The sequence below is a fragment of the Rhamphochromis longiceps genome, linkage group LG12 (genome assembly GCF_057381845.1).
Source record: "Rhamphochromis longiceps isolate RC_006_pf linkage group LG12, R_longiceps_female_GT1.1, whole genome shotgun sequence".
In the NCBI taxonomy this organism is placed as follows: Eukaryota; Metazoa; Chordata; class Actinopteri; order Cichliformes; family Cichlidae; genus Rhamphochromis; species Rhamphochromis longiceps.
The window spans coordinates 27,717,959-27,741,868 of NC_140568.1; the positions used below are offsets into that span (position 1 = coordinate 27,717,959).

At 39.4% G+C, this 23,910-nt stretch overlaps 1 protein-coding gene across 2 annotated transcripts; it reads left to right on the forward strand.

Annotated features, from left to right (window-relative positions):
* Positions 1-20,204: 20,204 nt before the first annotated feature.
* sftpbb (surfactant protein Bb) lies at positions 20,205-23,875 on the forward strand. Of its 2 annotated transcripts, none has more exons than XM_085425569.1 (11): positions 20,205-20,483; positions 20,737-20,789; positions 20,905-20,979; positions 21,107-21,229; positions 21,374-21,493; positions 21,595-21,675; positions 21,763-21,946; positions 22,030-22,172; positions 22,371-22,451; positions 22,744-22,854; positions 23,423-23,875. In XM_085425569.1, the coding sequence occupies exons 1-11, from the start codon at positions 20,432-20,434 to the stop codon at positions 23,465-23,467; spliced, it is 1,068 nt and encodes a 355-aa protein (XP_085281695.1). In that variant the 5' UTR covers positions 20,205-20,431; the 3' UTR covers positions 23,468-23,875. The 2 variants fall into 2 exon arrangements, with proteins under 2 accessions (XP_085281695.1, XP_085281694.1); XM_085425568.1 differs by having other exon boundaries at positions 20,215-20,483; positions 20,902-20,979; positions 23,423-23,874.
* The last annotated feature ends 35 nt before the right edge of the window (positions 23,876-23,910 follow it).

Below are 23,910 nucleotides of genomic sequence, written 5' to 3' on the forward strand. Positions count from 1 at the left end.
GAGGGTTAAAAAATTCCAGACATGTTAACGAACAATGAGGAAAAATATCTGTATTACTGCCAAGCATGTGCAGGATTGCGGTAACAGAAGTATCAAATAACAAAACGAAACCGGGTTTTAGGGGATTGTGTTTTATTTCAACTATTTAATCTGTTGTTTCTATTTTGGCAGCAATCAGGAAGTAGCTGTGGCGAAAATAATGGGAATCAGGCTCGTCTTCTGGTAAATGTTTTTAAGGAATGTAGTGATGCATGCGTTAATAAAAGATGCTGAACTTGAAACGTGACCAATGTTTGTCTAATCACATTGAGTCGAATGAGGGAGGAGTTCACATGTGTGTGTTTGTGTGTACACTGCGCATGGAATCGGAGCTTATAAGAGCTTGTAGTTTTCAGTGTTTTCTCATTTTTTTATCATATTTCAATTCATCTGCAGACTTTTTCCAGTAAAATGAATGGTGCAGGTCTTATTTATGTATCGGTAAAATCCATTAATATTCCTGAAATATTAACAGACAGTTGTCATAAGAAGGTTCAAGAGCTTTCCTCTTCTTGGAATCATAAGAAACTCCTCAGCACTACGGCAAGCAGTGGAGTTGACTTATTGAAAGTATTAAATCAAGAATTAGAAATTAAGTTTCTCTTCTTCCTCTTCCTCTACCTTTTCTTGCTGTTAGTTCCTGTTCTGCGGTTCCTGGGCTTTGACAGCATACGTTGTTTTCATTATTATTTACATTATTTATTGTAACTGTTCATTATTTCCAACTCTGTTTTCCATTCAACCCAACCTGACAAGGCACATTATCTATTTCTACAAAGCCTTTGCTTCCCTGCTAGCTTCTTTCTGGCTAACGAGACTTTGTAACGACAAGGAAATGTTTTGTTTGTTTTGGAGAGGATTATTTATGAAAACGTATTTTTAAGAATATTAAAAACTTTAGGATGCAAACTCTGATTTAATCAATTATCCACCCAGATTAGTTGGTTTTATAAAGGAAGAAACATCTGACAACTCCTGCGTGTTTTGTGGAAAGCAAGAAATGTATTAAATTAGAGATTAAATGAAGCTTGTTAAATTTTTACATTCTAGACAGACAGCGCTATTATGTCTATTCCTATTTTCATATATTTTTTTTTCTAATATATCTCAAATTCCCTTTTTATTCCTGACCCTTGTGCGTTTGTAACAATGAACAGTGAATTTCACAGTGGGATTAAGAATCTATGTCTGTGTTTTACGACAGATATATCTGGGTTTCCTTTCCGGTATATGTATTATGTTAAATTCACGTTCTAATAGCTCAAAATCACTGTCTCCCGTGTGTTTTTGCCCCTGTTTCAGAATTCGAATTCTACTACAATTTCACGATGCATGAAAAGACTTTCTTTATATCTAAATAATTATGGCATATCCACAGGAAGTCAACTTTTTCTCTGCAATTACAAACTCTGTGTAAATCTTCTTGGTAGCTTAGTATTACAATAGAGCTGACACTTGTGAGACTTTACCAGAGATGTAAGCATCACGGAAGATGCTTTTGTGTCACAGTAACTGAGTACAGAACAGAAAAATAGGAAAGATTTCTTTCTTGACCTGCTCATTTATTGCATATAACCCCAAATATGCTGCAGTATATCAAAAACTGAAGCAAAAAACATGATTAAACACATGGACATTACCTGTACAAATACTGATCCTGCTGAAATAAAACAGAGCAAAGTTAGAGATTAGAGACATAGCTATGCCTTTTGTAATTTTGGACAGTTTGGCAAGGAACCTTTCTTTTGTTTGGAACAACATAAATTGGACTCTCTCTTCTCCAAAAAGTTGATTCTGTTCATCTGGACGTGGCGTTTTGTGGGAGAAACATTTCGTCACTCACCCTCAGTCTCAGCAGACTGCAGGTTTCCCCAACCTTATAAACAGCACATTTGCATAATGACTGAAACCAGCCCACTGAAGGAACAATGGGCTCTCTCTTGTCAAAGGTCATAAACAACTACAGAGAGCAACCCTGTACACAAAGGTAAAATTGTGCTCAATAAGCAAGTGAACAATTACAATGTAATTTGCGCTTTGTGTTGGTATGCAGAGGACTCCCAAGACACTCCAGTGGATGCCCCCTACACCATGACAGAAAGTTGACAAGCAAGCCATACTTGTTCAGTTTTTATTTTTTCTAAATGTACTGTCATAAACTTTAAACTTTATCACACTAACTGAGGCCTGTAGAATCTGAGAGATCGCTCTTGGGGGTTTTGCCTTTTTTATCACCAATAATCCATATTATCTGGAATCACAATATCTTCTTAAAAACAAATGTCCATTATTTTTTTAAATAATATTTAATCATTTTACTTGACGTAAATCACACCTTATCTCTGTCATGAAAAGCAAGGAGGTCGTTCTTGGATAATTATTATTACTGCAGACAAAAAAGAAAGCATGTTTTGTTCTTATCTTTTGTGTTTTCTCTGACAAGTATTGCGAAACTTAATTCTGCATGTAAGACACTGCAGCCGTGCTGCTTGTAGGGTAAATCATGAAAAGGATAGAATTACAACTGAAAACCCAGACAGCTCAACCACTCAGTCAGCGCTGTGTTTTTTTTAAATCCACAAACAATTCTTGTAACTTCTTAATAATGCCTTAGTTATAACAGAGATGTGTTCAGAGATGTGTTGACATTATGTGCATCTAAGAATGAGGAAAGTTGGTGGAGGACAATTTTCTCGAGAACATTAGACAAAAATGTCAGCTTAGAGACTGGTCTAAAATTGCCAAGAACTGACGGGTCCAAACCAGTTTTTTTTTTTTTTTAGAAGCGGCTGGACAACAGCTTGTTTAAACAAATGAGGAACAGTTCCATTTGAGATACTGCCATTTACAATAGCAAGGATGTTAGGGCGGACTGTCTTCAGCACATCTCTGAGAAATGGAGTAGGTAACACATCCAAGGGGCACGTAGTTGGTCTCATATGCATTATTATATCAGTAAGATGGGATAATGAAACTGGTTTAAATTCAGAGAAAAAGAATGAACATGTAGGGGGTTCAGAAGGGTCTTGGGATGAGAGCGGGATATGTGCTCTGATATTATCAATTTTTTCAGTAAAGAACTTTAGAAAATCCTCACAGGTGTGCGAGGCAGTTTCAGATATGGCTGAAGTGGTGGGATGCAGAAAAGAGTTGATTGTGTTGAACAGAACTTTGGTATTACCAGAATTCTTAGTAATGATCTTGGAGAAATAACAATCTCTAAACACTTGGTAAGAAACGTGGAGCTTATCTTTCTTCCATTTTCATTCTGCTTTCCTGCATTCCTGTCTGACGGCACGAGTGACCTTATTTAGCCAAGGCTGAGTTTTAAATTTTTGCCAGTAGCTCATCAGGATTATTGTAATGAGGAGAGATTTCATCAAAGGTGGCTAAAGGAGATGCAGCGAAGGCAGCTGAGAATTGGGGAGCAGTTTTAGGTGTTATAGGGCGTGTAAGAGAGGGCGCCTGGGTTTGTTTAGAGGATGAGTGAGAAATGGGAACATTAAACAAAATGAAATTATGATCAGCTGGACACACATCAATCACCTCAACACCGATCAGTGAGAGCCCAGATGACAAGATGAGGTCTAGAATGTGGCCCTGCTTGTGTGTAGGGCCGTTGACAGACTGGGTCAGGTTAAATGACTCCAAGAGTTGTGAAAATTCCCTAACCAAAGGTTTGGAGGGGCAACACATATGGATATTGAAGTCACCAAGGATTAGAAACCTATCAGTGGTTGGCAGTGTCACAGACAGAAAATTCCTGAATGAAATCTTTGTTAAGGTGAGGAGGCCTAGGACAGATCCAGCATAAACAGCTGCAGTTCAAAACTAGTGTAGTCACTTCTGAGTAGCATTCTGCATTTAAAGTGTAATGAACCGCTGATCTATACCATAAGTCATCCTTGCGGGGGTTGTCGGAACTGTATGTGCAGTCGCACTAAGGACAGATGTGCTCAGAGGCATGCCCCGTAACGTGTATGGAGCAGTCTGTCGCGGCAGGAATGCACAGCTGCCTCTTCTTCTCTCATTCTCTCCCCCTCCCTCTCCTCTTGCTACTTCAAGCATGAAACTGATCAATGATCAGCTGATCATCACGGAATATTGATAAAATGTCTGACACAACAGGGATTTAAAAAGAAACACATTAGAAACACACAAGCTAATTCAAGTAAAGCACAAGCATCTTTAGCAATCCTGGCTCAAGAGTTGGCTGTTCGTCTTGTAATCGGAATGTTGCCGGTTCGAGCCCCAGCTCGGACAGTCTCGGTTGTTGTGTCCTTTGGCAAGACACTTCGCCATTACCTACTGGTTGGTGTTAGAGGGCCCGGTGGCACCAGTGGCGCCTCTGTCAGTGCGCCTCAGGGCGGCTGTGGCTACAATGTAGCTTGCCATCACCAGTGTGTGAATGTGTAGATGACTTAATGTTTAAAGCGCTTTGGGGTCCTTAGGGACTAGTAAAGCGCTATACAAATGCTGGCCATTTACCATATTTTGCTATCTGGGGTCATAAAAAAGCTCCATCTTCACTTTTTTCTTAAATCCAGCTTCACAGGAAGTCTTACACCCTCATCGGGTTTTGAGAGCGGGGCTGTAATGTGATGTAAATACGTTTTTATATTTGTAGTGTTTCACGGATATATCCTTGGGCAAGATACTAACCCCGTGTTTGCCTACTGGTGGTGGTCAGAGGGCCCGGTGGCGCCTGTGTCCGGCAGCCTCGCCTCTGTCAGTGCGCCCCAGGGCAGCTGTGGCTACAATGTAGCTTGCTATCACCAGTGTGTGAATGTGTGTGTGAATGGGTGAATGACTGAATGTAGTGTAAAGCACTTTGGGGTCCTATGAACTAGAAAAAGCGCTATACTATGGTAAATGCAGGCCATTTACCATTTACCATTTCACGGATGGTGGGTATTTTATATTGGTGTGGACAGATTTGTCCCGAGGGAGGACAAAGTTTGAAATCACAAAGTTTTTGGTATGAAATTAAGCTTTTGATGTTTCCTCTCGCGGTAGTGTTTGGTTTTTTCGGATTTTGACCTTATCACTATTGTGTATGTGATCGGCGTTGTTTCTCAGCGAAATGACGCACAAAGGGCCGATTATACATCTCGTAGCGATGGAGCATGGGTAAAGGAACACCAGCTATGGATCAGTCCATAAAATGGACGTTATTAGCTGAAATCAGTCCCATCGTTTTGGGCCAGTATGGGCCATCTCCAACAGATAGTTTGTTCAGAAGGTTGTTATCATCCATTCAGATCGAGGATCACTTACAAGAGCATGGGAAGACTCCAGATCCGCTCTAGTTGGAATCCGATGAATACAGCAGTCTTTACAGGTAAGACCATATAAATGGACAGCATTTATATAGTAACTATTAACAAGTCAGCGAGTGATGATAATAATGATAATGTGGTTATGTTAGTAATACATTAATTCTCCACACGATGTTCATTTACAGAAATGTTTCACAGAAACTGATTTCTCTATCAAAGACTGAACTAGTGTGTTTCCGTAGATTACCTCTGTATGAATGTACACCTAAAGGAAGGCGTGTTTGTCTGGGGGAAGACAAGAAGCAGAAGTACTTGGGAGAGGCAGCTGCAGTGAGGACATAGCCACCTTACACTGAGGTCAGAGCTCAGAATCTGAAACAGCTCAGGTTTATATTCTAGGGGTTATAAAAAATCTAAGTCGATTTATAAAGAAACTTTCAAATAATAATTATAATCACAATTATGATTATTATTATAAAAAACAAACATTTAAGTGGATTTTCTGTCACATGTATTGTGTTAGCCCTGCAATAAACTGGGAGCCTGTCCTGCCTTTGCCTTGTTGCAGCAGCATCCTCCTGTGACCCTGAATTGGATACATTGAGGACAGCTACCTGTAGTCTGAAAAACAGTTTTGTCAAGTTTGCAGGTCTATCAGCACGAGACATTCTTACATAGAAAACACTGTTAAAGTCTCTAAGTCAGTTAAGCATAATTGGTCCAGTCTATGATGGCATTCAGAAGAAGTCAGGGAAGAAATTTAGGCCGTGTACTGAAAAGGTATTTTTTCTTATTATCAAAGGACATTTGGAGTGACGGCTTCTACAACTCAGTTCTTGGTTGCGTTTAAGTAAAGCCTACAGGCAAAGAAGTCACAGTGTTGATATTCAACACAAAGAGAAAAGCTTGTTTGAATGTATTTACAATCACAGTTTTCAAAACCTCTGACTGTAAACAGCTTTACAGGTTTGATATAATTTGACACTTGATATCAGGTGATGGGATTTAATTAAAAGGTATCCCACATAATAGTTTTTTATCTTGTCATGGGAGACCCACCCCTTCCTCCCAAGTTAACTGCAGCCCGAAAAATCTATTGGGGGTATATACACACTCACAACCATTGGGGCAAAAAGAGCAACCAAAAAACGGGCAACCTGCACAGCCACAGATGCGCGAGAAGGTTGAAGCGCTTATAAGCTCTACTCATGAAGGAACTCTTGGAGAATCTTGCTAATGGTAACAGGGGACAAGTACTCCTGCCCAAGCTGACATGATATATCCGCACATACAGCCCAGCCACAAAGTGAACCAAGTCATTTAGTTAAAGACAGCATGACCTGAAATTTCTTACTCCTAAGTTAAATGGATGGATGAATGGATGAAAGTTAGATGATTACAAGCATAAAATCATAAAAGCCACTAGTTCCCACACTGGAGTTCCCTAACACTGAGTATTAATTGTACTGAGCTTGTATCAACAGTTATAATGGACTAAGCTACCTGAGACATTGCATTGAATTATTGTTTCTATCGTAATTATTTCACCTGAGAGGTTTTAGCTCAGATATTCAGCTTTTTCCTTTCAGTAGATCAAACCACTTAGTCCTGTTTCTGCTTTCATTTTGATTGCAAGAAGAAGAAGAAGAAAGCTTAAAAGAAGTGGTGTTCAGGGTCTCAGTGAACAGTGTGCTGATCATGGTCACGCACTGCATGTGGTTTTAAACTTTGAAATATATATTGTTATCGGGGGATGTGTCATATTAGTGCATGGTACAGTTTATTATTGAAAACTGTTGAGTTCTGTTTTCTGTTTTGATGACCACTTAGACCAAAGATTTTAAAAAGTGTTGTTTTTAAGATCCTTTTTTAAAAATCTGTAAAGTGCTTGTTCATTTTTTATTCAAAAAAGTTTTACATAAATGTTAGTGTTTCATTTATGATATTTTATAGCTTACACTACTCTGTACAGGTCTACATTAGAGACATTTCTGTTACATATGTATGAGAATGAAACAGATTTATCAAATGTTATTTGATTAGATACACAATGTGAAGTTCATCATTTTCATAAAAATAAAACTATAATGACAAACATGAACAGCTTTGCTTATTTCTGAGACATTAATGCTTGAAAACAACTATTTTTGAAATGTTTTAATATTTAGACAGTTTATATTTGTAGGCTGAAACTATAATGGTGAACCTGAGGTGATGGCCAACAGAAAGTAAATATATATATAAATATAAAACAATATTCAAGTAATGTTTTTACCCTGTGCAGTGTGTGGACGCTGTGCACTCAATCACCTCATACACTGTAGTAAACATGCACCGCTAGCTGGATGAACACCACCATCTCTCCACATTTTCACCATCTGTGAGCACAAATTGCTGCTCTGCCAGAAAATCACATATAACATACACAGAGGTGAAGAATATTACTACTATTAAACATTAGAGAGACAACAGATTGTGAATGAATAAAGTATGGTATCATTTTCAATTCAGGTGTCACAATAATTTATCCAAACTATATATCGGTCGCAGGGTTAACACATAGACACAAACAACCATTTGCACTCACACCTAGGGGCAACCTATCCCCACTAACTGCATGTCTTTGGACTGCAGGAGGAAGCCAGAGTACCCAGGAAGAACCCACACAAAGACGGGGAGAACATGCAAAATCTACACAGAAAGACCCCAGCCTGATGCTGTGAGGCAACAGTGCTGACCTCTGTGCTACTGCTGTGTGTATGCGTTCAGATTTTTCAGTTGCAGAAAATGCAACTGAATGAATCAAATATTGAACAAAAATATATTCTAACATTCTGCATTCTCAAATTTCACAGAGTAAATTTTTGATGAACAGAAAAAGTATTAATTATAAAAAATAATAATATTATATATTATTAAAATTTTCTGCAATCATGACCAAAGTCACAATCATCATTACAGTATTGTGGACTTACTGCTTGGCTAATAGTGACAAACTTCAGGAGAGATCATGATGACAGAAAACTGCAAACAACACTGTGAATGCAAGCTTTTTTTCTCTTGTTTCTGTGACCTCAATGTGCTGGCAGACTTGTTCAAGAGTTTAAAAAGTGATAATTAACTACTCTGTTTGTCTATATTCTATGTATCATATGGGAATAAAAAGATTATTTGAGAAAATCTGTTTTGAATCTAGTTTTTATATGTTTAATTTTATAGTAAGTAGAAATTTTAACCCAACGTTAATGGTAAGATAACCCTTGTGATGGGTTCTGAGTTTCGACCCAATTTTTGGCAACCCCAACTTTAAACATTGGTCAATTTAACCCAATTTTTGGATAGTTATCCTAACCCAGTGTGCTGGATCAAAACAGTAACCCAACCTTGTTAAGTTGAAACAACCAAGCGTTGGTTTGGTCCATATTTGACCCAGCGTTGGGTTACAAATTGGCTCATTTTTAACCCAGCGTTTTTTAGAGTGCATGGAGAACTGTTCTGGCAAACTGAAAAGAGAATTAAAATGAAAAAAAAAAGCCAAACAGACCATCTTGGAATCAACAATCAAAAAATGATCGCAAATTTATGAAATTTAATCACTGGTTCATATTTCAATTAAATATGAATATGTTCCTTAACTGTAAACAGTTAAGATGTGATTTAGTTTACATCCTTCACCCAGCATATTTGTCCGGGCCTTCAGGTAAACATAGGAATAATTTCAGTCAACATGGCTTATAGTAGAGATTCTGTAGGAAAGATTGCTAGCTCTAATATTAATATCACCAAATCCAAGGACACACCAACTGCTCAGATTTCTAGAAAAAAAACATTTTTAAAAAATTTCAGTCTATCCATTCATTTTCTTCTGCCTAATCAATTCAGGTTCACAGTGGTAGGGTGGGGGGACATCTGAATAAAAAATACTGATATTTACAAATAACAGAATCAGCTGATGCCGCCTGAGTGAAATCCTGATTATAAATGTTAGGAACAGAGACAGGGAGGTACTGTTTGAAGTTTATTGTTAACATGAGTCAATGATCATTTACAGCAGTGGTTCCCAGACGTTTTTTTTACTAGGCCCCCTTTGTTTTACAAGAAAACTGGGGGTCTCCGCAGTTTTCTTGGAGGGTGACATGGCTGCCCTCCAGTGATCCTCCATGGGCTCTTATGCTCTGGAGGGCCTCTAGATGTCTGGGGCCTGGATCTCCTCCATGCCTGCTTCATGTCCTGTTGGCAGGGCTATGGCTCCCAACACCTACTATTAGATACTTACATGGAGAAACCTTTTGAATACAAGCATGCTCACGCACACAGGTGTGCACACGGGTGAAATCCTGCAGTGCCCACAAGGTCCCTCTGTTCAAGAAAGCACATGTACAGGCCCATTTGAAGTTTGCCACTGAACAACTCAGTAATTCAGAGGAGGACTGGGTGAAAGTGTTGTGGTCAGATGAGCCAAGCTATTTGGCATCAACTCAATTCGCCATGTTTAGAGGAGGATTGCTGCCTATGACTCCAAGGACATCGTTCCCACCATTGTACATTGAGGTGGAAACATGGTTTGGGGTGTTTTTCTGCCAGGGGGACAGGACAACTGCACCGCATCAAAGGGAGGATGGATGGGGTCATCATCAAATCTTGGGTGAGAACCTCCATCCCTCAGCCAGGGCATTGAAAATTGGTCATAGGTGGGTATTCCAGCATGACAGTGATCCAAAACACACGGCCAAGGCAGCAAAGGACTGGCTCAAGAAGAAGCATATTAAGGTCTTGGAGTGGCATGGTCAGTCTACAGACCTTAATCCCATAGAAAATCTGTGGAGGGAACTGAAGGTTTGTGCTGCCAAATTTCAACCATGAAACATTAATGAATCAAATCAAATCAAATCACTTTTTATTGTCACATCACATGTGCAGGCACACTGGCACAGCACATGCGAGTGAAATTCTTGTGTGCGAGCCCCACAAGCAACAGAGATGTGCAAACACAACAACACAAACGAGCAAAATACAAGAATGGCCAACCTGAAACTAATAAATATATGTACAATATATAATAGTGTATGCATTTCTGGATGTGTATACTAAATATTTTCCTACGTGTGTGTGTGTGTGTGTGTGTGTGTGTGTGTGTGTGTGTGTATACACATTTTTACAAATTAAATAGTAAAAAAATAAAATAATAATAATAATAATAATAATAATAATAATAATAAAATATATAAAATATACAGAGTTGAATATGTGCAAAACAAGTGGCATTTATATACAGTGTGGAGTGCATAATGTTAAAGTTCCAGTAGTGAAGCTGAGGTGTCTATGAAGTGTTCAGCAGTCTGATGGCCTGATGGAAAAAGCTGTCTCTCAGTCTGCTGGTACGGGACCGGATGCTGCAGAACCTCCTTCCTGATGGAAGCAGTCTGAACAGTTTATGGCTGGGGTGACTGGAGTCCTTGATGATCCTCCCCGCTTTCCTCAGGCACCGCTTCCTGTAGATGTCTTGGAGGGAGGGAAGCTCACCTCCAATTATCCGTTCAGAGCACCGCACTACTCGCTGGAGAGCTTTGCAGTTGTAGGCGGTGCTGTTGCCATACCAGGTGGTGATGCATCCAGTGAGGATGCTCTCAATGGCAGAGTGATAGAAGGTCCTGAGGATGCGGGGGCTCATGCCGAATCTTTTCAGTCTCCTGAGAAAGAAGAGGCGCTGCTGGGCCTTCTTCACTGTTTTGTTTGTGTGTACTGACCACGTAAGATCCTCAGCCAGGTGTACGCCAAGGAACCGGAAGCTGCTCACTCTCTCCACAGCAGCGCCGTTGATGGTGATGGGGGTGTGTACTTCTCTGCACCTCCGGAAGTCCACTATCAACTCCTTTGTCTTTGCGACGTTGAGGGTGAGATGGTTGTCTTGACACCAGTGGGTCAGGGCGCTGACCTCCTCCCTGTAAGCCGTCTCATCACCGTTGGTGATAAGACCCACCACTGTAGTGTCGTCCGCAAACTTCACAATGATGTTGGAGCTGTTAGTGGCTGTGCAGTCGTAGGTGTAGAGTGAGTACAGGAGAGGGCTCAGTACACACCCCTGTGGAATGACTTGGAGAAGATCTTCTGCAAAGAGGAGTGGGACAAAATCCGCCTGATATGTGTGCAAAAATCAAATCACCTGGGGCTCAAATGATTTTATTTCTCTGGCTGTATCTGGGTTTTTCCACTATTGACTGTGTCTAGCAATCCGGACTTTTTCTCAGATTGCTTTATGTAGCCACCGGTGCTATCTGTAGAAAAATATTACACCACTGGACTTTCATGACAGTACTGAATAGTGCACGTCTTTGACTGGATTTGAAAATAATGGTTCATTCTGTTTATTGATAATACAAATTATACTAATTAATATTATATGGACCGTCATCACTCATTCAGTAAATGCTATTTGGATAGTCTGCAAAAACTTAACATTCAGTGTTTTCTCAATTTCTATAAGTCACAAGAGTAAGCCTGCTGATGTTTTGTTTCTTTTTACTCTACACTAATACACGGTCATAGGAGAATGCGTGTCTGCGCGAAATGTGATCGGAGCCATCTTGAAAGGAGAAAACAAAAAAATATTTAATAACACTGAAAGAAAGATGATACTCAAGACACCTTAAACAACCTACACAAGTTTAAAGCCACAAATGTTCCAGGAAGAAGTTCAGAAATTCTTTGAGAGCCAGACATGTTAAAACAATAGCAGGGTGTGGGGGGAAATCTGTATTAGTGCCAAGAACATGCAGGAATGCGGTAACTATTTCACTCAAAACCCCACAGAACTATGTTCACAAACCACACTGAACATAGTTCTGTGGGGTTTTGTTTCGTTTTGTTTCGTGACTGTGTGACTTGGAGCCATTGATATATCAGTGCATATGTTGAAGCTTGGTAGTCTTTTGATTTTCCACCAGTAAAATAATTCCATGTCTAGATCAGTTAGAGGTTGGTTCACGAATATTTTTGAGTCTGTCCCAGTCACTTTGAACTCTTTTGGTGGATTCTTTTACATTTTCACAAGATTCTACATCGTGAATGATTCATGATTCGGTAGCTTGTAGGACCGTTTTCAACAGTACAACAATAGGATATTAGCCCTTTATTGTCATTGTACATGTGCAACTAAATTGTGCTGAATTTTTTATCATTCATTAGTAACGTGAAGAATTTTATCAGTCTTTCACATCATTGTGAAGAACTTTTTTCTCACTCTTCTTTAGGTCAAGTGAAGTGGCTTTGTTGTCATTTCAACCATGTGCAGTGGTACAGTACATAGTACAGTGAGACAGCATTCCTCCAAGACCAGGGTGCTACATATAGCAGACAATCAACACAGAACTACATAAAGTGTAAATGTGCAGAAATTGCAAAAAAACCAAAAACAAACAAAAACAGTGCAACACCAGAACAGAATGATACAGACACAACAGTGTGCAATAGAAAAGTGCAACAATGGCAATGGGTTGTGCAAAAAGTAACTTGATGTATGAAGGTGTGTGCGTGCGTGTGTGCGTGCACGTGAGTGTGTATGTGTGTGTGTGTGTAACATTTATGGTCTCAGCCATTGCAACACCTTGAGTTGTGGCTGTGGGACAGATGACTACATATTTGAAACTTTAACATTTTGATTTACAGGGAAGTCCATGGCCAACTCCGTGATTGTAAGGTGCTCGGATCCCATGGCTTCATACATCATCCCTCCATCACCATGACTGAAAATTGACAAGCAAGTCATACTTGTTCAGTTATTTTCTTTTCTAAATGTACTGTCATGAACTTTAACATTTACCACACTAAATGAGACCTGTGGATCTGAGATGTAGCTCTTAATTTGTTATTTTATTTTTGCCATTTTCTCTGGGCATTGGTCTGACCTGAATCTGTTAGGATGCCTGAATGCTCCAGACCAGCAAGGTGCCAAACCTTCTGATTTTATAAAGGTGTTCACACCTGCTGATGACCAGTAAATCAAGTGCATTTGATTGAATCCAATTTTCCTAGGACAGTGAAAACTTCCTTAATTCTGTTGAATAAAGTTAAATTACTACACCTGATGACCAAGATAAAATTTCAAGCAGCAGAAACTTCAGATGTTCAGATAATGTTGATAAATAAAGTTTAAATTATCAGAAATGAGGGAGGCCAATCAAATTACGTTTTTTGCTTGTTTGTTGGGTGGGGGGGTTTGGGCAGGTAGTATTGTCACCAACATTCAACATTTTTTCTAAGCACAGGCTTTGAAATGGGCACACAACCAGGAACAATAGCTCTTGGCTATCTGTGCTTTAATTAGCTGTTCACATACCTAGCCAAGTTTCATTACTTGTTGACTTGTCACCTGCAAGATAAGGACACAGATTTGGCTTCAGTCACAGTCTCTTTTTTTAGTTTCTTTTACCTGGAAATACAAATCTAATTCTAAAACTCAGTTTTCAAAACTTTAGCACACAGGTTCTCCTGTGCTCCACAAACTTAGAATTGACAAGCACCAACGTAGTGTTTGCCCTGATAAAAGTGGTCTATACTCATAAATTTGCCATGAATGAAAACATTCAGTGTTTAAACAAGTAGATGTACTTCTTTACAACTTCATGCACATGCACATATTTTTTTATTAATATGGTTATTTCTATTTAAACATGTATAAAGATAAGATTAGCCTCAGAGGTTGCAGCCCTCACAGCTTTGTGTCATAAAAGGATTCCCGCACCTCCAACCCTCTTCTGCTCCTCATTTTAATGAACAGTCTAGTGTTATTAAATAAATAAAAATTAAGAGATGGAAATTTGTTGCCTGAGGACAGCAACTAATCTAGAGGGTTAAAAATGAAAAGGCATCTGTGCAAAAGTACAATGGCAGAGACAGCAGGGTGCTGTTTGTATACTGAAACATGCTGAAATTAACAGCAACATTTTTCCACATTTAGCTCCAAACCATACAAAAACATGTTTTTCAAGTCATTTTTGTTGTGGGGACATTCTTGAAATATTTAAAGACTTGAATAAACAAACCATGTTCAATTGGCCGGTAAATTTAAAAAAGAACATTTTCATGTATGTCTTCCTCAATTTTTATGAAAACAAACCTTTTTAAGCTCATGTCACAACATCTCAATCAGTTTAGGACAATCGGGCCAGGACTTTACGTAGGCCACTCCAAAGTCTTCATTTCATTTTTCTTACATCATTAGAGGTGGACTTGCTGGTGTGTTTTAGCTCATTGTCCTGCTGTTCTCCTTCAGGATGTTTTGGTAGACAGCAGAATTCACTAGGGCAAAACAGCCCCAGACCATCACACTACCACCACCATATTTTACTGTTGGTATAATGTTCCTTTTCTGAAATGAAAGGACAGTGAAAACTTTCTTAATTCTGTTGAATAAAGTTAAATTACTACACCTGATGACCAAAATAAAATTTCAAGCAGCAGAAACTTCAGATGTTCAGATAATGTTAATAAATAAAGTTTAAATTATCAGAAATGAGAGAGGCCAATCAAATTACGTTTTTCGTTTGTTTGTTGGGTGGGGGGGTTTGGGCAGGTAGTATTGTCACCAACATTCAACATTTTTTCTAAGCACAACATAATGTTCTTAAAAATCGAACAAATGACAAATGTACAGTAATAAAAGTTCGTACATTATAGATAAAATATATTCATTTCACTTAATCTAATGACACCTTTACTCTCTCATGCAAAGTACGGAAGTTATTCCTGGAAAATTATTGTTACTGCAGTCAAAGACAAAGACATCTTTTGTTCTTGTCTTTTGGTATTTGTACGCTCCATGTGAGATATTGCAGCCCTACTGCATCTAGGGTAAATGAAACCCAGATGACGCCACTGAGTCACTGCTGTGTTTATTTAAAACTATGATACACTTACTTCTATGTAACTTCTTGATAATCCCTTAGTTAGGTATGTGAACAGCTAATTAAAGCACAGATAGCCAAGAGCTATTGTTCCTGGTTGTGTGCCCATTTCAATGCATCTCTGTCATAACTAATTGTGCTGAATTTTTTATCATTCATTAGTAACGTGAAGAATTTTATCAGTCTTTCACATCATTGTGAAGAACTTTTTTCTCACTCTTCTTTAGGTCAAGTGAAGTGGCTTTGTTGTCATTTCAACCATGTGCAGTGGTACAGTACATAGTACAGTGAGACAGCATTCCTCCAAGACCAGGGTGCTACATATAGCAGACAATCAACACAGAACTACATAAAGTGTAAATGTGCAGAAATTGCAAAAAAACCAAAAACAAACAAAAACAGTGCAACACCAGAACAGAATGATACAGACACAACAGTGTGCAATAGAAAAGTGCAACAATGGCAATGGGTTGTGCAAAAAGTAACTTGATGTATGAAGGTGTGTGCGTGCGTGTGTGCGTGCACGTGAGTGTGTATGTGTGTGTGTGTGTAACATTTATGGTCTCAGCCATTGCAACACCTTGAGTTGTGGCTGTGGGACAGATGACTACATATTTGAAACTTTAACATTTTGATTTACAGGGAAGTCCATGGCCAACTCCGTGATTGTAAGGTGCTCGGATCCCATGGCTTCATACATCATCCCTCCATCACCATGACTGAAAATTGACAAGCAAGTCATACTTGTTCAGTTATTTTCTTTTCTAAATGTACTGTCATGAACTTTAACATTTACCACACTAAATGAGACCTGTGGATCTGAGATGTAGCTCTTAATTTGTTATTTTATTTTTGCCATTTTCTCTGGGCATTGGTCTGACCTGAATCTGTTAGGATGCCTGAATGCTCCAGACCAGCAAGGTGCCAAACCTTCTGATTTTATAAAGGTGTTCACACCTGCTGATGACCAGTAAATCAAGTGCATTTGATTGAATCCAATTTTCCTAGGACAGTGAAAACTTCCTTAATTCTGTTGAATAAAGTTAAATTACTACACCTGATGACCAAGATAAAATTTCAAGCAGCAGAAACTTCAGATGTTCAGATAATGTTGATAAATAAAGTTTAAATTATCAGAAATGAGGGAGGCCAATCAAATTACGTTTTTTGCTTGTTTGTTGGGTGGGGGGGTTTGGGCAGGTAGTATTGTCACCAACATTCAACATTTTTTCTAAGCACAGGCTTTGAAATGGGCACACAACCAGGAACAATAGCTCTTGGCTATCTGTGCTTTAATTAGCTGTTCACATACCTAGCCAAGTTTCATTACTTGTTGACTTGTCACCTGCAAGATAAGGACACAGATTTGGCTTCAGTCACAGTCTCTTTTTTTAGTTTCTTTTACCTGGAAATACAAATCTAATTCTAAAACTCAGTTTTCAAAACTTTAGCACACAGGTTCTCCTGTGCTCCACAAACTTAGAATTGACAAGCACCAACGTAGTGTTTGCCCTGATAAAAGTGGTCTATACTCATAAATTTGCCATGAATGAAAACATTCAGTGTTTAAACAAGTAGATGTACTTCTTTACAACTTCATGCACATGCACATATTTTTTATTAATATGGTTATTTCTATTTAAACATGTATAAAGATAAGATTAGCCTCAGAGGTTGCAGCCCTCACAGCTTTGTGTCATAAAAGGATTCCCGCACCTCCAACCCTCTTCTGCTCCTCATTTTAATGAACAGTCTAGTGTTATTAAATAAATAAAAATTAAGAGATGGAAATTTGTTGCCTGAGGACAGCAACTAATCTAGAGGGTTAAAAATGAAAAGGCATCTGTGCAAAAGTACAATGGCAGAGACAGCAGGGTGCTGTTTGTATACTGAAACATGCTGAAATTAACAGCAACATTTTTTCCACATTTAGCTCCAAACCATACAAAAACATGTTTTTCAAGTCATTTTTGTTGTGGGGACATTCTTGAAATATTTAAAGACTTGAATAAACAAACCATGTTCAATTGGCCGGTAAATTTAAAAAAGAACATTTTCATGTACAGTGGGGCAAAAAAGTATTTAGTCAGCCACCGATTGTGCAAGTTCCCCCACTTAAAATGATGACAGAGGTCAGTAATTTGCACCAGAGGTACACTTCAACTGTGAGAGACAGAATGTGAAAAAAAAAAATCCATGAATCCACATGGTAGGATTTGTAAAGAATTTATTCGTAAATTAGGGTGGAAAATAAGTATTTGGTCAATAACAAAAATACAACTCAATACTTTGTAACATAACCTTTGTTGGCAATAACAGAGGCCAAACGTTTACTATAGGTCTTTACCAGGATTGCACACACAGTAGCTGGTACTTTGGCCCATTCCTCCATGCAGATCTTCTCGAGAGCAGTGATGTTTTGGGGCTGTCGCCGAGCAACACGGACTTTCAACTCCCGCCACAGATTTTCTATGGGGTTGAGGTCTGGAGACTGGCTAGGCCACTCCAGGACTTTCAAATGCTTCTTACGGAGCCACTCCTTTGTTGCCCGGGCGGTGTGTTTTGGATCATTGTCATGTTGGAAGACCCAGCCTCGTTTCATCTTCAAAGTTCTCACTGATGGAAGGAGGTTTTGGCTCAAAATCTCACGATACATGGCCCCATTCATTCTGTCCTTAACACGGATCAGTCGTCCTGTCCCCTTGGCAGAAAAACAGCCCCATAGCATGAGGTTTCCACCCCCATGCTTCACAGTAGGTATGGTGTTCTTGGGATGCAACTCAGTATTCTTCTTCCTCCAAACACGACGAGTTGAGTTTATACCAAAAAGTTCTACTTTGGTTTCATCTGACCACATGACATTCTCCCAATCCTCTGCTGTATCATCCATGTGCTCTCTGGCAAACTTCAGACGGGCCTGGACATGCACTGGCTTCAGCAGCGGAACACGTCTGGCACTGCGGGGTTTGATTCCCTGCCGTTGTAGTGTGTTACTGATGGTGACCTTTGTTACTTTGGTCCCAGCTCTCTGCAGGTCATTCACCAGGTCCCCCCGTGTGGTTCTGGGATCTTTGCTCACCGTTCTCATGATCATTTTGACCCCACAGGATGAGATCTTGCGTGGAGCCCCAGATCGAGGGAGATTATCAGTGGTCTTGTATGTCTTCCATTTTCTGATGATTGCTCCCACAGTTGATTTTTTCACACCAAGCTGCTTGCCTATTGTAGATTCACTCTTCCCAGTCTGGTGCAGGTCTACAATACTTTTCCTGGTGTCCTTCGAAAGCTCTTTGGTCTTGGCCATAGCGGAGTTTGGAGTCTGACTGTTTGAGGCTGTGGACAGGTGTCTTTTATACAGATGATGAGTTCAAACAGGTGCCATTCATACAGGTAACGAGTGGGGGACAGAAAAGCTTCTTACAGAAGACGTTACAGGTCTGTGAGAGCCAGAGATTTTCCTTGTTTGAGGTGACCAAATACTTATTTTCCACCATAATTTACGAATAAATTCTTTACAAATCCTACCATGTGGATTCAAGGATTTTTTTTTCACATTCTGTCTCTCACAGTTGAAGTGTACCTCTGGTGCAAATTACTGACCTCTGTCATCATTTTAGGTGGGGGAACTTGCACAATCGGTGGCTGACTATATACTTTTTTGCCCCACTGTATGTCTTCCTCAATTTTTATGAAAATTGGAATCCCACAGCTTTAGAAATGGCTTTGTAACCCTTTGCAGACTGATAGATGTCACTGAATTTATTTCTCAGGTGATTCTTTAGATCCTGGCATCAGGTCTTGCTTATTAAAATCTTTCAACCTGCTTCACTTTGTCAGACTAATTCTATTTAAATGACTTCCTGTTTCAATAAGTCTCCCAGAAAACATAATTAAGTTTAGTTTAGTAAGTTATGCTTTACTATATTTTGAACCCTGCAATCATGAAGGGCTCCATCTTCATTGCAAAGTTGCTGAAAACACAATGGGTGAATAAGCAAACAGTGGAGTGGTCAGCATTGCACGGGCAGACTTCTAAAAGGGTCCAGAACCAAACAACTAATTGACTGTTTTATTTTTCATTTGCAGGTTTCATAATGTAATATTCACAATTATGATAAGGAATTGCTCTTATTTGCAGGGTAACTAGAAGAGGCTAATTATTTTGTATAGATCCCTTTTTAAGTGTGGCGTGTATTTTATATGTGTGTGTCTTAGTTTTATGCCCATTAGTTTTTAAATTGTTATCATTTTTTAAATTGTATTGTTTTTTCTGTATTGCTTGTATTTATTTATTTTTATCTTTTTTTTTTATCTTCAATAACTGTTCAGCACTTTGTTTGAAAGTGCTTTATACATAAAGCCTTAATAAATAAAGTTATCATTATTATTATTATTAGTAGTAGTAGTAGTAGTAGTATATTGGTGTGGACAGATTTGTAGTCCTAGGTCACCTCCACTCAGCCTTTGCTTGAAATCCCTAAATTAAATAAAACGATAGTTGTGAAATAAAAAATAAAGCTTTTATATATTTTATAAATCTTAAATCTTACGTCTTGTGGCAGTATTTTCGGGTCTATGACATATCGTAATTATTACGATTATTACAATAATTTATTCAACAGAATAAGTTCTTAAAGTGCTCTGTCGCCCTCCGGCCTCAGCTCAGATACATTTACTCAGCTCTGCTGCGATCTGGTGGTCATTTTAGATTTCTTCATGAGCCAAGGTAGAGGCACGTGATACGTGTTGTTTGACACTAACTGAATCTGATGAGGCATGGCGCATGGGCACAGGAAGAACCGAGTGAATTATAGTGGAGGTTCCAGACAACCTGAAATAAAACTTCAAAAAGTGGCCACGTTCTTGGCGAAGGAGCCTTGACTCTCAATTCCCTTCTGCTTTTCATGTTATGTCAAGAGCGTCAAGTTTTTATACCAGACACCCCTAAAAGACATGCGCCTCCAAGGCTCGGAAAATGTTCGTTTATCCACTCTTAGCCTGTATTTATCACTGCAATAGATAACTAAGGAAGTTTAGAGATTTAATTTGAAGCGTATGGCCTTTAATAGTCCATAGGCGCCTGCGCATTGCGCATGACGTTCTGATAGGGTAAAGACGATCGATCTGTACTTCCGCTGCAACCCAAACAGCTGCACCGATGTTTTTCTAGTCAAAATTATCCGATCTGTGTTGTCCTCTGCTGCTTAAACCATGTCTGCATCTGGATTTGTTCTCGTGATCCTCGCGGTGTCCCTGTGGCCCGGTAAGATGGACGTTTACTCACAATCATATTAATGTCTGCATCACTGCGCCCCCCCACCAGACGACATTTATTCATTATTCAGTTATACACTACTGTATACAATATATAATGTAAACTTACACCAGGCTGTTGTTGCTGTTTATTGAAAACGTATAACCCCCTTGTAGTGTTGTAACTATATGCTAACCGATGCTGAAGCCATTACCTGCAATCTTCTGTCTTGTTTTCTGTTTCTTTTCTCTTTTGACTGAAGGAGACTCCAGGTTTATTACTGACCCTTTGTCATTCATAAAGCAGAAATCTCTGGTAAGCCTCGAAAAGAGCACATGTATTGAAAAAAAAAAAACTAAACAAAACTGTATCTGTTTGCATAACATGAAAGCGCGAAAACTGAGCAATTTTGTCACTGTGGCTTCAGCAGACGTTGGATATCTGTCCAGAATGCAGCCAGATCATCCAGCTGTCGGCCAACATGATTTTCAGCAGCGATACCAAGGTAAAGAACGGTTTCACTTTACTTTCACTTCACTGTTTTACTCGCGACACGAACTGGGCTTGAAGAAATGCTTATTAAATAAAGTGGCCGCCACACCCTTGTAATATTTCTCTCCATGCGTTTGCAGGGAGTCGTATATGAAAGCTTGCACGCTTTGTGCCGCCGCCTCCCTGAAGAGCAGGTGCCAGAGTGTGATTTACAGGTGAAGACTTACCTGCCCAAAATCCTGCATCAAACCCCTGATCACGTGGTGAGTTTAACCTCAAGTGAGGCTTCTTTTTATGAAAGAAGACCATAAACACTGAAGCCTTCTGAGAGTCCTTTTACTTGATGTAAAATATTTGATATATTGTGTTTTGGGGTTGTTGTTTTTTTTGTTTTTGCTTTTTTGTAGAAACCAGGAGAGCTTTGTGCAGCTTTTGGACTTTGTGCTCCTCACGAGAAAGAGAAAGTGCAGAAACTCTCCCACCATGCAGCTGGCACAGATACACTGGCCACAGGAACAAAGACAGATGTCAGTATGAGAAAGCAGAAGTCGAATATAAATTGAAAAGTGAAGTGAAACCTTTGTGAATTTTATGAAATGGGCCTCTTATCGGCTAATTCTCTCTCCAGGACGAGCTCAACCCAGTTTGCACCCTGTGTTTGTTTATCATCAAGAAGCTGGAGAGTCTGCTGCCCAAAAACATGACTGAGGTCATCTTTTCTTTACTTTGGTTCATTTAAAGAACCGTACCATCCATCACATCGTGTAAATCCTGCCTTGTCCTTCTTGCCCTGCAGGATGCTATAAAGAAGGTCATGGGGGAGGTCTGCGATCTTATACCCAAGCACTATAAGGACCAGTGTGATGATTTCATCAATAAATATGGCGTCGAGATTGTCGAATTCCTTTTGTCTTCTGCTGCACCTCACACGATATGCAGTCTTCTGCACCTCTGTCTGTTCAATGAGCAGCCGGTTCCAGGTTTGTCGTTATTGATGTATAGACTGGACCTGGCTCACTTCCTCATTCACCTAATTAATGCTCTACTGTTGCTGATTCTCCAGAGGTGTTCCTCCCATCAGACTGTGAGTCATGCCGCATACTGGCTGCGCTGAGCCGACTACACCAGGGCCTCAACGCCACTGAAGCTCAAACTTATGCTTTCCTGGAGTCTGTGTGTGACATCCACCCTACCGCCATCCCTAAGGTCTGACTCTCAGCTAACAGTGGTACTCTTAGAACAACACTCTTTACAAATTATATGGAACTTTAAAACACTTGAAGCCAGTGAGCCTTTTGGTAAATTTCTCCAACCTTTTTATGCGATCATTCAGCTTCTTGTCTGGACTTTCGCTCGAGTCTTTAAAGTGTCACAGCACGATAATACTGTTGATTCTCTTTTCAGTGTGAAGCCTTCACCAGTATCTACGGCTCACGGCTGCAGAAGGTCTTGGGAAACCAGATGGGATATCCTCATGCATGTGAAGTAAGAATAAACTAAAGGTTATTGTCAATGGGTTTACATCTGAATAGCAACATAGAGCCTGTATCAGCACTAATTCAAATTTTTACCACAGCCTGCAGCAACACAGAAATTCAGCAACTAAAACCTTCACAAACGTGCACTGATCTGCAAATTTACGATGTGAATCATTCCAGTCAGGGCAATATCAATCACAGACACACAAGTAACCACTTGATGGCACCACTCATGAGCAGCTGTCATTCTTTAGGTGTTGTTCATGTTCTCATGATGTTTCTTTCCATCTGTCCTGCAGAGAGCTGATCTGTGTGTGGCCTCGAAGCAGCTGGAACCGCTGGGAAAGAATCGTTGTACCTGGGGACCAAGCTACTGGTGCAAAGATGCTGAAACTGCTCAGGAGTGTGGTGTACGTGAAATTCTTTATTATTAGTAGTGTGAAATGATAAAAGACATGAACATCCATGTGAAAACTAAATATACAGCAATTAAATCGATTTTGCCACTGGCTGCCTAAAGTTATGCATCCCATCTTAAAGAAAAACACTTCAGATCGCCAGCTGGACCCAGCTCTTACTCTTCTGTGTATTTGATAAACCCTTGCTATCTGTTAAAGAGTCTTCCAATCTCTCTTTTCTAATAATTTAGCCTATTGATGAGTTTTTTATGTTTATTGATTGCATCAGTAATACTCCTTATATAAATATCAGGATCTGTATGGAAAGACAGCTCAGTCTGCCCTGAGTTTTAGTTGTGGCAAACATGTAACATAATGTCCTCTCTGATCAGAATACAAGCAATTTCCATCCACTGAGACTGGTCAGGTTGGGGTCTACCCCAGGTTAAATGTTAAAATCACCAGTTAATTGAATGTGTCTTTTAATTATGTCTTCTCCTGTCCTCTGACATACACAAAGAAGACTGCTACTCTGTGAGACGCTACGTTTGTTTCAGATCTTTGTGTTTTCAATCTGCAGAATCAAGCCTACTGTGAGAAATACATGTGGAAGAAGAATGAGTGAAGCCTGCCAGACTGACTGCAGCCTTGTGCACACAGTGACCTACTTTTTATTAAACTGATCAACTGTTAAATGTTTTCTACCTGTGATGCACTGATTGTTTGTTTTTTACATTTTTGTTATTGTTGCTGTTTTATGGGTAAATTTTCCATATTCCAGTCAATAAGCCTTATGAATGTTACACATGAAGTTTCCAGTTTGCATGAAGTGTCCCACTGAGGCTGGGGTTCATTCTGAAACATTAGTTTAAGGCTGAACAGTAAGTCTTATTCTGTGTATTACAATAGCTGTTATTATCAATGTGAAAATCTGCAAGCCACACGCTGAGCTCTAAGAATATAATGGATCGACACAGCTGCTGCTTCTGTAACATTATTTGATCTTGCCTTGACTGCTGTTGCAAATGACCACATATGAATAAAAATGGTATTAAATTATATCAAAGG

Coding starts and splice junctions, on each gene's coding strand:
- sftpbb (XM_085425568.1), top strand. CDS start 20,432: ATGTCTGCATCTGGATTTGTTCTCGTGATCCTCGCGGTGTCCCTGTGG. Junction 20,980..21,106: donor TTTTCAGCAGCGATACCAAG/GTAAAGAACGGT, acceptor ATGCGTTTGCAG/GGAGTCGTATATGAAAGCTT. Junction 21,947..22,029: donor CAATGAGCAGCCGGTTCCAG/GTTTGTCGTTAT, acceptor CTGATTCTCCAG/AGGTGTTCCTCCCATCAGAC.